General features: G+C 32.7%; 1 protein-coding gene across 8 annotated transcripts in view; it reads right to left on the bottom strand.

Annotated features, from left to right (window-relative positions):
- Positions 1-21,162, bottom strand: part of LOC145268301 (serine/threonine-protein kinase MRCK alpha-like) — a 350,826-nt gene that overhangs the window by 73,213 nt on the left and 256,451 nt on the right. For all 8 annotated transcript variants that reach the window (XM_080123725.1, XM_080123727.1, XM_080123729.1 and 5 more), the window contains 7 exons: positions 18,987-19,054; positions 18,449-18,576; positions 16,701-16,782; positions 13,722-13,865; positions 9,916-9,988; positions 2,569-2,631; positions 499-588 (listed from right to left, as the gene is read on the bottom strand). In XM_080123725.1, the coding sequence (XP_079979851.1) occupies positions 499-588; positions 2,569-2,631; positions 9,916-9,988; positions 13,722-13,865; positions 16,701-16,782; positions 18,449-18,576; positions 18,987-19,054 (648 nt within the window). The remainder of the gene's footprint in view (positions 1-498; positions 589-2,568; positions 2,632-9,915; positions 9,989-13,721; positions 13,866-16,700; positions 16,783-18,448; positions 18,577-18,986; positions 19,055-21,162) is intronic.

Genomic DNA, 21,162 nt, shown 5'->3' with positions numbered 1-21,162 from the left:
AAAGGATTTAATAATTGAGAAGACATTTCTCTCCAAAAATTATGAAATAAAAATGATTGAGTAGAAAATTAATTACAAATAAAAATAGAATTTATTGGATTATTGAGTTTTATTGGATGCTTTAATATCAAAGGAAATGTGTAACCGATTCTGTATGACAAACTGAATCATCTCCCTTTTTTTTATCCATTGAATAGAAAATGTCGGACTACTAGTGTCTATATTTTTTAATGAAAAATAGATCTAGTGCATTTTCTATTGGATCATTTTTTTTCATAACTTTTTTAGAATGAAATGCTTTTGTTTGTTTTTTTTTTTACCTGAAATGCATTCATTAAAAAAAAGTGCTATACTGCACAAGCACTATTAATTTAGTATCTTCTGTTGAATATTAGCGCATTGTAGAAACGTTTAGTCAACATTTAATCGTTTTTAAAAAAATTACTGTAGAAAATATGTGCACAAAAAAACAAAAAAAAAGATACAAATCTTTCTTACCACTGATGAAAATTATCAGCTGCTCCTCCAATATTAATTCCATTTGATACACTGCTTTCTTTTCACTTTTGTCACCTACCCTCGTCAAAACTGGAATAAAAGAACAAAATCATTATTTATTTATTTATTTATTTTTTACATGGGAGTCATCACTTATCAAGGCCCGAAGGTCACTAGAGGATAAGGATTAATAAATGTAAGGTGGTAGTGTAGTAATCATTAATGGTGTAAATTGGGTAGAATTTGATTATTGATAAGGACGGTTCAACAAGAACTTGTTTACATTGGACTTGAAAGCTACCACCTTGTATTAAACTGGCACCACGTTGTATTCAAGTACGATAGCGGAACAGTGTTTCACAGATGGGCAGTTCTGGGAAAGAGGCTTTGATCTAGGAATTTGTGTTGAGATTTCAGCACAGATAAAGAATGGGGGAATCGTTTGTAACTTAGACTAAATGATTACTTTCATATATATATATATATATATATATATATATATATATATATATGTGTGTGTGTGTGTGTGTGAATAAATGACAAAAAACTATGTTCACAAATTCAGGATATTGACCATCATATTATTTATTCCTTAAATTCAGTTGACTTTTACAATTCTTGACAGTATTTCGTAGCAAAAAATCAATCACTTAATTATTATATCAATCAGTGAATCTATTACGCCTAAACTCATCAGAAGAAATAGCAACAATCAATCCATCAAAAGGAAATGAAGTGTGATTTGACATGATTAAAATCCGAAAATTGGAAGAGAAGCTGCAAATACCTTTAATATGTTTACATTACACCATTTTGAATTAAGGATAGGTATATATCATAAGAAAATATATTTAAAATTAGCAATTAGTGAATTGGAAATTAATACTGTTCTCTGACAAGTAAAACTTGAAAAATCCCTGCTTGTTAAAATTACTCTTGCTCTAAATGATTTTATCCAAAAATGCAAGGGTAAACACCACTTTTATCGGAGTAAAACACACTTGGAGCTAAAGACTGGTTTTATTATCAGAATAATTATTAATGGGATATATATTATTTTAATTAGATATCCAAGAACACAATTCACGAATTGTAATTTTGGTTCTGGAGCCATGAATAACCCCAGCAGATTATGGATGGATGGCAGACGTAGATTAAACCCATGGGTATATAATCAGCTTCAGGATTAAAGATATACTTTAAAATCTTAATTTGCTGAATAAGCTAGCTTAGCCTTTACTGTATCTGTTTAATTAATTAATAATTGCTAGACGCATTTTAGGGTTTACCAAACTAGAAACATCAAACGGCCCTGGTTGTCTCCCTTTAACTGATATGAGTACCTACAGCAATCTTGGTTTCCCATGATTTCAGCTAATTTTTAAAAATTAATAACGAGCGGGATTATCTCCCTTCATAGCATAAATGTCTTTACATAATATTCTATTGTTAAAGTGTTTTTTTTTTGAAGTCTGAAGAAAGGCCATTTATGTTAAAATTTTCAAACGCCATAATGTTCGAATTTGTCCAATTAGTCTTGAAACAATTGTAACTAACAATGAAATACACTTTTTGTTGCTATCAATTCTTTTTTTGAAGTCTTGGTTTTTGTTAATACAGTATATGAATGCTGAATTATGAAATATGATAATTTTGTAGCTTACAATTTAAGTCATCTCTCTGGCTCAAAATTCATTGGTATATGAAAATTTACTGAATTATACAAACCCAGTAAAATTCGGAATATTACAAACAAGTCTATATATATGTTAAAAGAGAGCAGCCTAGTCTTACTAGCATTAAATGTTACTATCTATTTATGGCTCCATTCTATTACTAAACAACATTCAACCTCAGCTGTCCCTTGTCTAGATGGTACCATCATTGACCCAAGGTAGATGAATGACTTTATCTCTTCTAGGTTGACTCCATCTAATGCAAGTGACTGCCAGGTGCCTGGATCCATCAGCAATTACATGACCTTCTATCTGAGTAGTTTAGTTGGAATCATCCGAATCTATGACAAACAAACAGTGACTTATTTTTTTAGATATAAGATATAAAATTTACCATCTCTTGCTAATTCAGCAATATAGAGTCCATCTTCTGTTCCCATAAGTAATCTGTTAGAATCTGAAAAAAAGAAAATCAAAAAGTTTTATATTAGGCCAAGAAACCTGCAATTTAGAAACTAATGGAATTAATATTAGTTCTGTATACATGCAGAATTAATTGAAATTTGTTTGTTTTTGTTTTTTTATAAAAAGTGTTCTCGACAAAGCGTGAAGCCATTTGATGTAAGGAACTAACAAAAACTTGTTCTTGTCCAGGATTCCCCTGTATTAAAAAAACGACAAACAAAAATAAAAAATATGTACGATATACATACTTGTTGCAAAACAAAAATATCATATTCAAAAAAAATATGTAAATCGATTACGTAGTTTCATTTTCATAAAGAAAATCGTTTTTAATTGATTAATGGGAATTTATAGACATTACAACACAAATCTCGCAAGTTTTATGTTGAGTTATCTCCCTTTATTTTTTTAATTTATTTTTTGAGATGGTTTCGAAAAATGTGAGTAAGACAGATGTTCTTTGGTTACTCATAAAACTTGATTTCCTTATTTAAAAATAAAACTACTTGCTTAATTTATATAATTTTTGGAATATGATATTTTCATTTTGTGATGAGCATGTACATCATACAGATTTTTCTTTATTTTTGTTTTATAATGTAGGGTGAATTCTGGACAAGAACCAATATATATGTCTTGGGGAAAATATGCTTTTCCAATTATACTTGTGGAGGAGCCGGTGTGCAGTTAGTATACTGGTTGTATAGCTGGATCCTCTCGTTGTAGGCTGCGTGTTCAATAAGCTAGATTGTCGGAGGTCGTCGTTACTGGGACAGCGTAATAAAGAAAACAACAATAATGGCACGTTTTATGAGTACATTTAAGACATTGAAATGAAGCAGACTGAAACAAGATCATATATTTACATATGTACAAGGAATATTTATTTACACAGAAAGGTTACAAATGTTACAGAGTGTTTGTGTGTTTATAACTAGCATACATGTAGATGACCATTTGTTGAGTGTATGCATGTGTGAATGTATGTGAGAGTTTGTAGAAGTATACCTTGGAAGTTTATTGTGTGTAAGAGTTTGTTTGTACAAAACCTATCTTGAGAAAAGATAAACGTCCTGTCGAGGTATGGACGTAACTGGCGTGCCACTCACATTTGAGGTTTGAATTGAAGGCAAACACGTGTGGTCAGCTCCATGTCTCGAGTGGAAAGAGAGAGAAAACGGAAGAGGAAAAAGGAAGCACCACCAGTTGGGGAAAGTGGAGATTGCGTTGGTTAAAAGGTGTATGCATGGATGTGTGTGCGGTTTGCTTAAATACATGCTACATTAAAAAGGCATGTTCCTATATATTTCATCCTTTGTGTACACCAATCCTTTCAGTTTTATGTTTGTTAATTATAACAGCATATACAAAGGAATTAGTTTTATTGGAACTTGGAATGTAGCTATATTGTTATATATATATATATATATATATATATATTCCAGGTAAAAATATACAAAAGTAGAAACCATTGAATTTAACGAGGTTGTTTCAACATATGGTCATTTATGAGAATAATGAAAATAGTATTCCAATGAGATAAAGAGATGAAAAAGGAACAAACTAAGTTGTATGTCCAAAGTGTTGTCTTTATTGTAACAAAGAAGTCTTACAATAAAGACAAAACATTGATGGACATATAACTTAGTTTGTTCCTTTTCTCTCTCTCTCTCTCTATATATATATATACATACGCACACACACACACATACATACATACATATTACTACTTCAAGATTAAAATCTAGCTAACAATAAGTGTTAGTTGGACAGATTCCAACCCAGAAAACAGCAATTGTTCTGCCTTTGTCAAAAACATTGCTCATGGAATGTGAGGATTAGAAGAGCCAAATTAGGGAAGCAAGAGTTATGCAACTGACTAAAGTAAACCAAGGTCCACTTTCTACTTTCCTGTTACTAAAAACAAACAAAGTTGCCCAAAAACATAACGTCTTTGGCAGAAGGAATCGTAATATTGCTACTGACTGAATAAGTCAATTTTATACATTGGAACCCCGGAATATGTTTTTTCCATGTTACAATGTGGAATAGGATGTTTTTCCGACCCCTGGTTATGGTATTTACCCCTCATTACAGTGTTATTTATAATGTACTGTATTTTGTTACTAATGCTTAATATGTACCGTATAAAATTTTGCTTAGGCACCTTACGACCCCAACCTCGGAACGGATTAATGCTGTATCCTGAGATTCTAATGTATATTCTGAAAAGGAAGGCAATTCGTTTTTATATATTTTTTATTGGAATCCTTTGAGATAAGTAATTTGTATTTATTTATTTGCAGACTTTTATCCTCATCTTCATAATTATTTCACCACATTTCGGCTAACTCATCCTCTGGTCTTCTTCAGGAGATTAACTGCAGGTCTCATGGCGCAGTGGATAGAGGCATTGAATCTCTCCAGTTCCAGGTAACTTTGTTCGAAGACAGCAGTTTCAATCCTACCCAAAGCAGGCCAGAGTTTTAGTTAGCCAAAAGATGGTGAGACAACAACAACTATGGAAGGCAGTAATTACTGGGGCACAGTTACGAGAGTCAACATTCTTATCCCGTCTGGGTTAATCATCTGAAAAAAGTCAGAATGTGTTAGCCAAAATGTGGTGAAACAACAACGATTATGAAAATGGGGATTATAATTCACAAATAAATAAATGTTTTTTTATTTTAATCGTTTACAAATGAATATTTTTCAGTTTTTATATGAACAAAATTATGAGGCAATTTCTTGCGCATCTATCTCTATGTGACTTACACTTTATTTTTTTTCTTTTAATCAAATATTCATTTTTTTTTTTTTTCATCAAAAATGCAATATCTTAAAATAAGGCATTTTTTTTTTTTTAATTCTACTTAAAAAAATAATTTATTATAAAATTAAATTAATCAGAACACATTTCTATTTTCATGCAATAAAAGTCAACCTTTGAATATTTTATTAACAGTTGATATAATGTAAATGAACTTTTTACATGAGCTTTCAAATTTGAAAGCATTTAAACTATCAAATCAAATGTAATTTCTAGCTAAAAACTTTTTTTCAAAAGCCTAACCAAAAATGCTGTTTTATGATGTTCACATTTTTATCACTTTATTTGCTTAAAACTCTTTAAATATATAATGTATGTTATTATTTATTAATTCATTTGAAAGTATATTCATTTCTGGACAAAACAGTTGTATTTTGGGGACTTGAAGTCTTCGGTTTTTAAAATATGACTATTTTAGCAGAATCCTCTTGAAATCTAATTATTTAAAGCATTTTATTGTCTTTGTGTATTGCTATTTCATGAACTTTTAAATTTGCAAGAAATTTGGAAGCAAATGTCTGACTGCATAAAATTTTCAAAAAAATTCTCAAGTATTAAAAGCTTGAAAATTTTACACGTTGTTCAAATCTAAGGCAGTTTGGGCAAGTATGCATCTCCATACAGTTGAGTTTCTTTTGAGCTCAGCCAAGGAACTCTGTAATGGGTCCTAATGTGTCAGTCTGGTTGAGCAAAGATCCGAAAGTTTGTTATTTAACATTGGTGAAGCAAATGGCAGTTATCTTTAGATGTTTGAACCTGGGTTCTTTTGTTTTGGATGGAGAACTCTTCCTTACAGCTCAGACTGAAGGATTGATGGCCTTGACCCAGTATATAGTGTAAAGCGTTCCCAGCAAGTAAGCACACATGGTGCACCTTCAAATCACAGCATTTTTTGTTAAAGTGTTCAGATGCCCAATCACTTCATGGGAATTATCAAACAATTTCACAAAGGAACAAAAAGGGAGAGTTGTAGTAGGGAACCTAGAAAGCAAACTCTTGGAAGTAAATCAAGGCACCAAACAAGAGTGCGTAGTGGCCCCAACACTGTTCACCCTATTTCTGACAACCGTCCTAATGCTGCTTTATGAAAACATTGAAGAAGGTGTCTTCAGCTGCATGCGTTCCGGAGAGAAACTGTTCAACATTGCAAGACTAAAGGCCAGGACCAAGACCAGGAAGGAGCTGATAACAGAACTGCTGTTTGCAGACGACACTGCTCAGATAGCTCACAATCAAGCTCAGATACCTTCCCTCAAACAGCCAGGAAGATTGGCTTAAAAATCAACATAAGAAAAACAGAAGTGATGCATCAGCCTTCACCAGATAACAATGACCCCAAGAGCCTATAATAACAATCAACGGCGAGGTGTTAAAAGTTGTTGAAAACTTCAAATATCTTCGAAGCACTTTTAAACACTGACAACCGTGCTGACAAAGAAATAAGTTGCCGAATCCAAAGTGCATGTGCCTCCTTCGGTAAGCTAGAAAAGGGATGCAACTCTTGTATGTACAATACGATGCAGTTTCACAAGAACACATTTCGATTTTATTTTTCATGCTTAAAAAATATTTTAAGGGTATTTTTATTAATACTTAAAAAATGATTTATAAGTATTTATTCCAATTTATTTTTTTAACAAGCATGGATCCCCAGCATTGCCTGGGTGGACAAGAAGTTCAGTTTAGACACAGCTGCTATACTAAGGATATTGAGCAGCCTCCAGAAAAGAACAGAATCGTAAAAAAAAAAAATAAATAAATAAATAAAAAGTGACAACTTCCCTACTTTTTGTTGCTCATATGCTGGACCCCCCCTCTCGTTCCCTCCCTAAAAAAAACGATAAAAATCAAAACAACTTTTCTTTAAATCAAAATAGCAGCAAGTGCTTGTGCGACCATAAAAAAAATTTTTTTTCTTAAATTAGCTACAGTAAGAAAACATGAAATGCAAAAGAAAGAAAAAAGTTACTGGAAAACGCTTTTGCCCATCGAACCACAACAACTTATGACGTCATGAGCCTGCAAAATGTTTCTAAACATGCTTTCAATTTACTACATGTGCATGACTTGCAAAAAAATCGCATTGCAAAAAGTGAACCCCCTTGCAAGAAATGGTCCAGTTGACCACAACAATCTTTTTTTTTTTCTAATTTTCACATACTATGCATCCGAGGGATCATTCTTTCAGATGATATTGGTTTCAACCCGGTCCGATACAGCCAATGAAAGTTTTTAGTGGAAATATGAATACACGAACACACACACACACACAGACAAACGTTTGAGATTTATATAATAGAAGATACATCAACAAAAATTTTTACTCGACATAAAGAATACAATTTTCAAGGCCTTTTTCAAAAATTTTCAAAACATTTTGCAATACTTTCAAGGATTTTTCAAGGTAATAATAGAAATAAGGCCTTTTCAAGGCAAAAGTCAAAATTCAAGGACTTTTCAAGTCTGTACGAACCATGATATAAAGCTCTTTTTTTTGTCAATAAACAAACAAATGGAGCACTTTTAAAGTAGCAATCAAATGTTTACATAAAGACATTTGGAGATATCATTTGCAAGTGCTGACTATCATCTAGATGGTTGAAGATTCAATTCCTGAATCAGGATTGTTGCTAGGCTAGCCACACTGGTGAGCTGTGATACATCATAAGTCTCTTTCAGATTGTTTTATTTTATTTTATCTATTTATATACGTATTCCAATATCCCCTATATACTGTTTTCATCTCTGTTTTTTTTTTTACATAGACATCACCACATTATCAAGGCCCAGAGGCCACTCAAGGATAAGGGTTAAAGAGTGTACAGGAGAAATTGGACAATATAGTAATCATTAGTAATGAAAATTTGGTAAATTTGATAACTTATATGGAACGGCTCATCAAGAACTTATTTACGTTAGACTTGAAGACAACCATATTGTAGTCAGCCGGAAAGCAGGAAAACGGAAGACAATTCCACAGGCGTGCAGTTCTAAGAAAGAAGCTTTGTTCATGGAATCTACGTTTAGGTTTAGGCACAGATAAAGGGTGGGGGGAATTATTGATAGTGTTTTCAGCTAGACGAGTGTTTCTTGTGAAAGTTTGGCAAGGGGGGACCATAGATTGAAGCTCAGTGGAACACTTTCCATGAAAATAACGATACATCAGAGACAAACTCGCAACATCTCTTCTGTGAGATAGAGGTTGCAAGGAAGAGAAAAGGACATCTCCTACGAGGCTACGAAGTCTATTTTGAACTCTATCAAGGCAGGCCAAGTCCTTTCTAGCAGTTCCTGCCCAGATGTGGCAACAGTACTCCATCCTTGGACGTACCTGGCTCTTATATAGATAGAGAATAGCATCTCTTTGTTTCTTTCTTAAATTTCTCTTCTATCTTCCCTATTTTTTCCTTTCTTCTTTTATTATTGGCTCTCCCTTAATGATTCCAATTATTTCATAGTGGCTTGTATTTTTTTTTTAAAATGTTACTTACACATATATATTACCCTTTCAATTTACTCTTATATGTTGTACCTACTTTCAATTACTATTTAGCATATTATCCTATTCCTTCATTCTCATTTCATTTCTAAATGTCATTAAGCCAGTTTTTTTTCTATATTTGCATAATTCTGGCCCTTCACTTCTGATGAGAAGCATTTAGCTTTGAAACACCATGGCTTAAAGAGGTGGGGTTTTTTCCCTTAACTTTTCCTTATTGTTCTGATGATATAAGAAAGTTATATATAACTTTTATTCCTCATCTTTCATTTAATTATATATATATATATATATATATATATATATATATATATATATATATATATATGCATATTTTGGCAGCAAGTCATTATTCAAGCACATCTGATTGAATACAACAGAGTTCTTTTATCCGGTTTTGTTGGATATCTTTTCAATTCGCCAAGCGGTCTTTTTTTTATTTCAGTTTGCACATTGTATATTATGGCATCCAAAAGTTGTTGTTCAGCCATATTCTCCTCAAGCGCTTTCTATCGGTACATCCACCATGTTGTCATTTTCTTTTTCGAGGTTTGGTGTATTTTGAGTTAGTTTTTTTTTTTTTTTGTCTTTTTTTTTTTTTTTTATTGGTTATAAAGATGGATGCAGGATGGATAGGGGCAAAATATTTTTATTTTTAATTTTGATTTTCTCATTTTATATTTTAGTTATTTAGTTTATTTATTGTTAGTTATTGAATACAGTTAATGTATTTGTCCCAATGTTAAATGAGATCTGGTTATTAAGGGCTGTAGTTTTTTTTTAATTAGTATGGTTGCTAGTAATTTTAGTCTTCATGTGCAATATATAAGAGAAACAAGAATAGCATTAAATGAAGAAACAAGAATATATATATAAGATCAAGAATAGCATTAATATATATATAGACAGTATGATCAACCTAACTTGTCACGTTATTTGATACTTACCAAGAATAACAGCCGAGTTTGTACTTTTCACCAAAGACATGGAATTATCATATAATTCCTGAGCTTGTATAGCCTTGAAAAATAAAAAAATTTAAAATAATAAATAATATAATTAACACAATGATAAGTGCGTTAACTGTTAAGTAAAAATGGTTTTGCAAAGGTAATTCAATATTTTAAATGTATATTTATTTACCTATAGTTTATGGAACATGTATTGGATCTGAAGACATTGCGAAACAATTTGTAAAACATTCAGATTTAAAGTTTTAGTGCTTCTATATTATAATAATGAAATAAAAAATAGAATTTCAAGTGGAACAAATGGCACTAACAGGTCTCAAATAGTAACATATCAAAAAATGATGAAAAACTTTAAGGTTGGTTGGTTGGTTGTTTTTGTTTTACGGCATATCAACCTTTTTCAGGTTATTTAATGCCGAATCTAGTTATTTTGAGGAACGATTTTTAATGGGGTGTATTTGTTTTTTAAGTTGGATTCTATTTAATCCATATTTGGAACCCCAACAGGTACTACCACTCCGGGTCAGAGTGGACCTGGGAGCAATAGCAATTAAAGGGTGGCTCCACACTCCCCAAGGCCGCAAGGTGGGGCCTCACCATCGGATATAGTTTAAGGTCACATCCAGGACCAACTTTAAGGTAGAAAAATAATTATTAATGAAAAAAAAGAAATTTGTGAAAGGAAGTGAAATCACTATATTAAAAAAAAAAAGAAGATCAGTTGACAGGGGAGATAATTAAGTTCTGTTGCTTATGTCATGTAACGAACGTAATTCAAAATGTCAGACAAGTTTTATGTCTCATTTTAACTTTATCGAAAACTTTTTCATTGATAATTTTTTTTCTACCCTAATGTTTTTCATAATTTTGGGATATGTTACTATTTAAGACATAACAATTACATAGGTACCATTTGTTTTACTTAAAATTCAATTTTATCTTTTTTGTTATTATAATATAGAAGTACCAAAGTTGTTTTTATTTTTTTACATGACGTCAACTATTAACAAAAAGACAAATAAAACGCTAACATTTTGTTACCATTGGCATCAACTTAATCTATATAATACTATTGTTTACTTTTAAATGTGATTAAAAATAAAAAAGGGGGGAAAAAAATAATGAAAATATACTGCCCTGTAAATGGATTGAACTCAAGTCTTCAAATCATAAGACTTAAGTATTTAATATATGCCCCTTCCTTTCCTCTTAACGCTTGTCATTTATCCAGTGCAAAGTTAACATGCTAGTACAACATAGAATGTTTGTTTTTTTAAATTTATTTATTCAAAAAGTTTAAAATTAACTTAGTTTCAACAATATATATATAGGCCAATAAAGATGTGCGTAAGTATATATATCCTAACTACTTACTCTCACGTACTAAATAGCACATTATTTTCCAAAGTTTCAAATTTATGAATGAAAGTATTTTTCACTATTTTAGATTTGCAAAATAGACAAGTCAAAATGCAGATATTTCATTTTTAATAAATAAACATTTATTTAAATTCAAATTTTCGACCCATATAAAAATCTCCATCAGAAAATACAGACAATTTTTTTATTTTTTTTATTTATTTATTATTTCATTTTAAATGTGACATATTGTCACTTAGCCATAATCTTCTGTTCTAAGCAAAAATGTATATTTTTATGTCCAATTCCAGCGGATTATTGCTCTGGTATGCAAAATATTTTCACTGCTTAGATTCAGCGACAACATGCAGTGCAAAATAAAAACGGAAAAGAAAAGAAACACTATTGCTTGTATTTTCCTGATAAAGAATGAGAAGAGAATTAGAATTTAATTATCTAAATTATAATTCTCAACACATATAAGATTTCTTTCTCAGAAAAAAAAAAAAAAAAACAATGTTGTTTCTTTCTTTCCTTATTTTTTATATTTTTTTCAAATAAAAAATGCAATAGCTTAAAATAAAACAATTTTTTTAAAATTCTATTTTTAAAAAATAATATATCATAAAATTAAATCGATCAGGACGTATTTCTATTTACCTGCAATAAAAGTCAGCCTTTTAAACCTTTTATTAACAGTTGATATAAGGGAAAAGAAAAAAAAATGGTACTTGTACAGTTTATTCAAGACATTAAAAAAATGAAAATATCAAAAGAAAGGTTATATTGTACGTATCCATTTTGGACTGAAGATCTTCGGAAAAAAAAAAAATTCACTTAATTTGATAGAGTACATGTTTTTATGAGAGCGCAATGAAGGTAGTCATCGTTGAATTTTTTTTAACACGCCACGGGGAGATAACTCAGTTTAAAGCGCGAACACTCCTTCCCCATCTTTAATACTAGCTTTTCTTCCTAAAAATCAAACCTTTTACTCGGTATCATAACAAATTGTTTATACGTGATTTATAAAAAAAAAAAAAAATACTTGATAAAATTAAGTGAAATTTTTTTTTTTTTTTTTGAGAACTTCATTCCATAATGAATACATACACTATGACCTTTTTCAAAATTTTATTTTTTATGTCCTGATTAAACTGTACAAGTACCAAACAAACTATTTCATGAGCCTTCAAACTTGCAAGAAATTTCCAAGCATTTAAACTGTCTACCTAAAAAATGGGGGTGTCCATTTGAAAAGCAATTGTCTGATATGACGGTTTTTGCCGCATTGATCAAAGCCAATTTGCTTTTTGGACGTCCCTGCCCCGAGTGCTGGGGAACTGATGGTACGGATTCAGTTTTGCTTTTTTTATAGTGAAAAGCTAAACGAAGACTCGACAATAGAAAAAAACTCTCCAAAATAGCATGTAAAAGTCGGGCAAATTAAAGATAGACGAGACCTCCATTTGTAACTTGTAGATATTATGATTCAGACAGTATATAAAAAGTTTTAAGAACGGGTGAGCGTGCCGAGCCCCTCCCCCTTCAAAAGCCTTTGCCAGACATACACAAAAAGTACACACACACACATTTTGCCTTATATATATACTAGCGAGGGGTACCCGGCATTGCCCGGGTGTTTGGAGGTGGAGGTGGGGGGGGGGTTAAAAAAAAAAAAAAAAAAGTAAGTATGAGGATCAAACCCGAACCGTTGAGGCAAAGTTGTAAATTAAAGTGTGAAAAAAAACATAGGACGTTAACCATTGCCACAACGCGAGATGCTAATGGAAACACATTTGAATTTATTTAATTAGTTGGATTTAGCAGGTGCTCATTTTAATGAGTTAATGAGGTCAAGTTTGACTGCGGGATAGTATTCATTTACTGCTGAACGCTTTTTTTCCCCACCACCAAGATGTTATAGGAAAAAGACTAACCAGCATGCGGCGAACGACAAATATTGAATATTTATCTTCCCGAAATCGAGCAAATTAAATAGACAGGCAAGCTTCGTTGTTAACTGTGAGATATTACGATTTATATGTGATATAAAAAGTTTTAAAAAGTTGTGAACCGACCAACCGCTTCTCTGAAAGAAGCCTTTTGTAGACATACAGAAAAAGCGAACACACATACATACATACATTTTCGCTTTTATATTTATAGATATGTATATATATATAGGATAAACCGTGCTATTGTTTATAAGTTGAACTTGTGTTCAAATACATTTAATCATAAAAAAAAGAAAAAAATTCAGCATTTTGACTGCTAAAATTATCAATTTTCAAACATTTTTTTCTTTACACTAGCTATAAAGCAGGAGAAGCTAAATAAAAATGAAACTTGACACGCTCATATACTAGTCATACTATGTTTATTTCAATAGTTCAAATTAAAAATGAAATTTTGCAACTCACCACTTTATTACATAATTTACTTCGCCTCATATGTTTTTGAAGTTCCACTAAAGCACTGACCCATCGTTGGCGTTCCTGCTCGTTATCAGCAAGCATCAACACTTGGTGAAGCGAATCAGGAGGGTTCATTTCTCTCGTAGTCACCTGAAGAGGATAGGAAAAAAAAAAAAAAAAAAGAAATATTTAAAAGTATACAAATGTCCATTCAGCTTTAGATACAAGATTATCAGCTTGACTAGTAAATTTGGTTTTTTTAATAGTCAAGCTTCATATTACATAAATATTAAGCTAAGTAATTTGTAACATTTACTTATTTTATATTTATTTATTTTTAATTTAGTTCATCTATAATTTAAAGGGCAAATGTTTGTGTGTATGTATGTCAGACCAAAAGTAAAAACAAAAAAAAACTACAAAACAAACACCCACAAAGTTCGAATTTTCTTGATTGATATTGCTGTGAATGAATATCTAAAATTCAGAGAGAAAAAAAAAGATTCATTCCTTGACCCTAAAATTGATTCAGATTTTGTCAGAGGAGGTCAGTTTTTCCATCCAGATTATATTCTAATAATTCATAATTTCATAATAATTCTGATATTTTTAATCAAGAAGTTGCTTCCCTTATGCCTACTCATCTCTCAAGGACTCTATAAAAGTATGTATGTCCAGCGAGAGGAAGGAGCTGGGCAAAAAAGGAAGAGGGGAGAGAGGGAGAGAAAGATAAGTTTTAGTATATTACACTTTTGCGCCAGGCAATGTCGGGTAACTCTGCTAACCCCAAATAAGGCACATGACCACAGAGACGTAAGAGGCTACTGTGAATTTGGAGTCATATACATAGGGGTATCCTAAGTGGGGTATTGTATAGCATGACATTTGTTCAGATTGCAATTAAATTTCTACATGTTGGTACAGTCAGGAAAACAGGAAGCAGGAAGGGAATTTCAAAGGCTAGCAGTTCAAGGAAAGAAACTATTATCATCCAACGTTCAGGGACCTTAACACTGAAGAAGTGGGGGTTTCATTGATTATTAGGTTAGCCAGGGATATTTACGCTGAGGATTCATCAGAGTAGTAAGTTCATCTGAGGACATTACATTGAAGTACTTGTAAAACAAGCATGGGGATGCAACACTGCAGTGATGGGACAGGGACTGGAGCTGTGTAGACTGATCAGATTAGAAGTTTTTTTTTTTTTTCAACTCTGTCTAAGAGGGAGAAGAAGCTAATGCTTAGAACACCAACCCAGGTATAACAACAATATTCCATGAATGGGCGAAAGGTAGTTTTATATATAAGTAGAGATTACTACAAAACAACAGTAGGCAGTTTGGGTGGAGAGAGGTGTTAAAAATAAAATAAATAAATGAAAAAGTGGTAGTAGGCAGGAAGGCAGGCTTGAGCCTGTAAAGTAAAGGAGAAAAAGACGGTGAAAAAAAAACGTAACGTCTTAGCTGATGCGTCCATCGCAAAACCAGAAGTTGCAAGCATTGAAATTAAGGGTAGTCAATTGAAAGGAAATGATGACTTGCAAAAATGTTGACAAAAAAACTGACTCCCCTCCTTGTAGAAAACTGCCCAGTTGAGGTTGAAGAAATGAATGTATTTGGCCAATTTTTAGATATTTGTCATCCGAGACATCGAGCTTCAAAACGATACAAATCTTGTCAAGATTCGTCACCTCTGTTAAAAGTTTTTGGCAGACATACAAACACACACACACTTTACCTTTTATATACTAGACTAGCAGGGGTACTCGGCATTTCCCGGAGGTTTAAAAGAAAAAAAGTTCTGGTAGGGAGGTAGGCTCAAACCCAAACTCTTGAGGTCAATAGGCTGATAACTTACCGTCACGCTATTTGGGCAGAGAACTGAGAATGGGTGAAATTAAACGATTAAGAAGTTATGTGACATGTGCGTAAATTTAATGAGGTCAAACATTACGGCATAGGGGAAATGAAATCGCGCACTTAACTTTTGCTGCGAGGCAGTTTTTTTGTTTTCCCAACTTGTTGGGGGGAAAACTAGCTCCCCATAAAAAATGGGGGTGTCGAAATGAAAGCAATTGTCTGATATGACAGTTTTCACCACATTAATCAAAGCTGATTTGCTTTCTGGACTTCCCCGCCGGGTAAGCCGAGGAATAGCTTCACTTTATTTATACTAAAAAGCCAAACAAACACGCAATACAGTGAAATAGCACAAATCTTATAAAAGTCCATCAAAATAAATCTAGACATGACGTCCCTTCACAAATCAGATATTATGATGTAGGGGGTATATAAAACGTTCTAAGAAATAGTAGCCCCCACCGGAGAATCCTGGCAAAAAAAGCCTTTGCTGGACATACAAAAATGCACGCACCGCTTTTGCCTTTTATATATATATATATATATATATATACTAGCGAGGGGTACCCGGTGTTGCCCGGGTGTTTGGAGGTGTGTGTGGAAACTCCGGGGGTGCGGGGTTAAAAAAAAGTAAGTATGAGGATCGAACCCGAACCAGTGAGGCAAAGTTGTAAATTAAAGTGTGAAAAAAAAAAAAAGTGTGACATTAACCATTGCCCCAACGCGAGATGCTAACGGAAACACATTTGAATTTATTTAATTACTTGGATTTGGCAGGTGCTCGTTTTAATGAGTTAATGAGGTCAAGTTTGACTTTCCCAAGATGTTATAGGAAAAAGACTAACCCACTTGCGGCAAGCGACAAATGTTGAATATTTATCTTCCTGAAATCGAGCAAATTAAATAGACAGGTGAGCTTCGTTGTTAACTCTGAGATATTACGATTTATATGTGATATAAAAAGTTTTAAAAAGTTGTGAACTGACCGACCGCTTCTCTGAAAAAAGCCTTTTGTAGACATACAGAAAAAGTGAACACACATACATACATTTTCGCTTTTATATTTATAGATATAGATTACTTTACACAAAAAGGTAAAAATAATGAGAGAATTAAATGTTCTTACCCTAAATATGCAAGGAATATCTTTTTTGTTAGCATGTATTACATCGGATTGTAATACTGCCCTAACTGAAAATTCTTCATCTCTGGAAAAAAAAAAAAAATGTATAAATCCGATGAATTTTTTTATATACAATTTTTTTTTTAATACAATTGCACTATGAATAATGGTATCAAATTGAAATAAAAAAGAGTAGCGAAAAAGATAGGGTGAGAAGGGAGAGGGGGTGCAAAGAAGAGGAGTTAAGAGACTGATAAAGAAAAGATGGGAAGAAAGAGGAAGATAACAGAAAAGAAAGAGTAGGGAGGAGGAAAAGAAAAAAGTTAGGGAGGATGAAAGAAAAAAGTTAGGGAGGAGGAAAAGAAAAAAGTTAGGGAGGATGAAAGAAAAAAGTTAGGGAGGATGAAAGAAAAAAGTTAGGGAGGATGAAAGAAAAAAGTTAGGGAGGATGAAAGAAAAAAGTTAGGGAGGATGAAAGAAAAAAGTTAGGGAGGATGAAAGAAAAAAGTTAGGGAGGATGAAAGAAAAAAGTTAGGGAGGATGAAAGAAAAAAGTTAGGGAGGATGAAAGAAAAAAGTTAGGGAGGATGAAAGAAAAAAGTTAGGGAGGATGAAAGAAAAAAGGATAGGGAGGATGAAAGAAAAAAGGATAGGGAGGATGAAAGAAAAAAGGATAGGGAGGAGAACAGAAAAGGATAGGGAGGAGAACAGAAAAGGATAGGGAGGAGAACAGAAAAGGATAGGGAGGAGAACAGAAAAGGATAGGGAGGAGAACAGAAAAGGATAGGGAGGAGAACAGAAAAGGATAGGGAGGAGAACAGAAAAGGATAGGGAGGAGAACAGAAAAGGATAGGGAGGAGAACAGAAAAGGATAGAGAGGAGAACAGAAAAGGATAGAGAGGAGAACAGAAAAGGATAGGGTGGAAAACAGAAAAGGATAGGGAGGAGAACAGAAAAGGATAGGGAGGAGAACAGAAAAGGATAGGGAGGAGAACAGAAAAGGATAGGGAGGAGAACAGAAAAGGATAGGGAGGAGAACAGAAAAGGATAGGGAGGAGAACAGAAAAGGATAGGGAGGAGAACAGAAAAGGATAGGGAGGAGAACAGAAAAGGATAGGGAGGAGAACAGAAAAGGATAGGGAGGAGAACAGAAAAGGATAGGGAGGAGAACAGAAAAGGATAGGGAGGAGAACAGAAAAGGATAGGGAGGAGAACAGAAAAGGATAGGGAGGAGAACAGAAAAGGATAGGGAGGAGAACAGAAAAGGATAGGGAGGAGAACAGAAAAGGATAGAGAGGAGAACAGAAAAGGATAGAGAGGAGAACAGAAAAGGATAGGGAGGAGAACAGAAAAGGATAGAGAGGAGAACAGAAAAGGATAGAGAGGAGAACAGAAAAGGATAGGGTGGAGAACAGAAAGGATAGGGAGGAGGAAAGGAAAGAAAAAGATATGGATGAGAGAGAGAGTGAAAAAATTAGAAAGACGGAGGGAGGAAACTGCAAGATGGGGCAGCGGGAGGAAACGGCAAGATAGGGGGGAAAGAGAAAAGGAGAAGATAGATGGGAAGGGAAAGGAGAAACAGAATAAATAGAAGGGAAGGAGAAAAGTAAGATAGGATAGGAGTGGAGAACGAGTAGACATGCAAGAAAGAAGAGTTGAAAGAGATTATAAAATTAAGAGAAAAACAAAAAAATTAAAAAAAGAAATAGGAAACTACATATTTAAATAAATAATTCAACATATTTCACTTACCGCATATCAAGAACCTGATGAGTAATGTGTGAGGTTTCTGCTGTAGTGTCAAATAGGAATAATTTAAAATCACAGACAACAATGAACTGTCGGGTCCAACCCTTCTTTATCCCACCGGGTTTAGGGATCTAGAAAAAAAAACAAAAAAAACAATAAAATGAATTATATAAAAAACATTTTATAACATATGCTTTTTGTGTAAACAAATCGAGCTTAGGTATTTGGACAATGTCAAAACATCGTTAATTCACTACCCGCACAGCAGCTGCTGATTAACGTAATGGTTCAAAGCCTTGACTGTCGTACGGGCAGTTGGGTTTCGATCCTGGCTTGAGGTAGTTGCCTGTCTGGACGTACTGTTGAGCTGTGATACAGCAAAACAGTACTGTATATGGATGACATATATATATATATATATATACACACACACGCACACACATGTGTGTGTGTCAGAAAGAAAATGAATCATAAAATAAATAAAAGCAGAACCAACAACATTTTATAATTCAGAATTAAAAAAAAAAAAAAAATTGTTTACCTTAGCATATCCTTCAAATGCTGTCCCTATTCCTTTATCTAATTTTATTCCTGGATAGACATTAGTAGCTGAAAAGAGAGAGAGAGAGAGAGAGAAAAACAAATATAGAAAGAGAAAAAAATAGTCATCTCTCCAAAAATTTATTTCACAAGCTTAATTTGAAAATTTAAGAAAATGTTATCTAATTTTAATTAAAAAAAAAAAATCATTTTTTTTCTTTAGTCTGGGACAATACTGGATATGTACCTTTCTCTTTCCACAAGAGGAAGACCCTCAGTTTAATATCAATAAAATGAAGAGAAAAAAAGAAAACACTACATCTTCTATGAATATGTTTAACAATGAAAGTCTCAGAATAAAGATAAAAATGATTTTAATCATTTAATAAAAATAAAAAAGTATAACATTATGCAGTTTTCTTAATGTTCAAATTAAAACATATATCAATTTACAAATATAAAACAAAAAAAAATTATAATATATTTAATAATTTATGTATGCATAAACTAGGTGTCATACTTTTTAATTTGCAGCAAAAACCGTCCTCTCATGACAAGATCGGTTCTACGCATGCGTCAGACGACATCATAACATGATTTAGTTTAAATATTTGAAGAACTGACACAATTTCATGTGCAGCGTGTTAGCTCAGTTGGTTAGAGTGTTGGGTCATTATCTAAACATTTTGGGTTTGAATCGTGGTGTGAGATGTCTTTTTTTTTTTTTTTTCGATTTTTTAAATTTTAATATTGAAGCAGGGTTATTTAAGCCATTTTTCACATAATGTTCGTTTTTCTGGGGTTTTTTTTTTTTTTACTTCACTTATCCTTAGGTTTTCATTAACACCCCCCACCACCGACCGACAACACACACCAAAAAACACCCAGGTGCCCACCGATTTTTTTAAATTTTAATATTGAAACAGGCTTATTTAAGTTATTTTTCACGTGTTTTTTTTTTTTGGGGGGGGGGGCGTATTTTTCAGAAGTTTTAACGTTTGTTTTTCTGTTTTCTTTTTTGTTTTTCAGATTTTTACATTTAACATCATTCGTTTGCCTTATGTTATTTTTTTTGTGTTTTTTGTTTTGATTACCCCACCGCCCGGGTACCTCCAGCTTTATTTTTCAGATAAGTTTTAACATTCATTTTTCTGTTTTCTTTTTTTACTTCGCTTATTATTAGGTCTTCATTAACCCCCCCCCCTCCCCATCCTCGCCCACCACACACACCTCCAAACACTCGGGCAACGCCGGGTACCCCCTCCCCCCTGCTAGTCTATAATATAAATCTCACCTGTCTGTTTAAATGTATGTATGTTTGGATACATGCTTGTATGTCTGCCTAAACTTTCAACAGAGGTGATGGATTTTCACAAGATCAGTATCGTCTTAAAGCTCGGCCCTTCAAATGACAAATACCAAAAAATTGGCCAAAAACATTAATTCCTTCACCCTCAACTTGGCAGTTTTCTACAGAGAGGGTCAGTTTTTTTTTTTGCTGACATTTTTTGCAAGTAATTCAAAACTTACGTAAACAATGTTGCATAAAAGACGTTATTTTGACCACCCATGACGTCACAACCACGGCAGACTCATCATCGATGATGTTTTGGGTTTTTTTTTTCACCTTTTTTCTCTGCCGCATTACGGGTTCAAGCCTTCTTACTACTCCTTTTTTTTTTTTTTTTCATTTTGCTCACCATGCACCCGGGCAACTAACCCAGGTTAGTACAATCTAATCCTCGATTGCATTCGCCAATAGTGAAATATTCACATATCTTGACTTTAGATTTACAGAATTATCAATGACAACTTAAAAATAAATATAAAAATTAAAACATAAAAACAAAAACCATACTCATTATTTTGATCAATTCAAAATTATTTTGAATTCAATTAAACTGCTTATTTTTTTAAATCATCTTCAAATATCTTTTTTCTTTATTTTACTGACTTAAATTTTGTATAAAACTAATTGCACCGAGAAAATTTATATTAATAGTAATTCTCTGAACAGAACATTTTATAACACCAATAAACAATGATTTTGCAATCTACATACTATTTAAGACTTATGGCATTTTTCTTTTTTTTAATCTGTCTGTTCATATAAAAACAGAATTGACCGCCTACTGGAGAGAAACTGATCCTACTACTAGATACTGTCCTTGTGTAAC

This window comes from Euprymna scolopes, chromosome 43, assembly GCF_053919585.1.
Source record: "Euprymna scolopes isolate OS-2025 chromosome 43, ASM5391958v1, whole genome shotgun sequence".
Taxonomy (NCBI): Eukaryota; Metazoa; Mollusca; class Cephalopoda; order Sepiida; family Sepiolidae; genus Euprymna; species Euprymna scolopes.
This window is presented reverse-complemented; position numbering and strand designations above follow the sequence as displayed.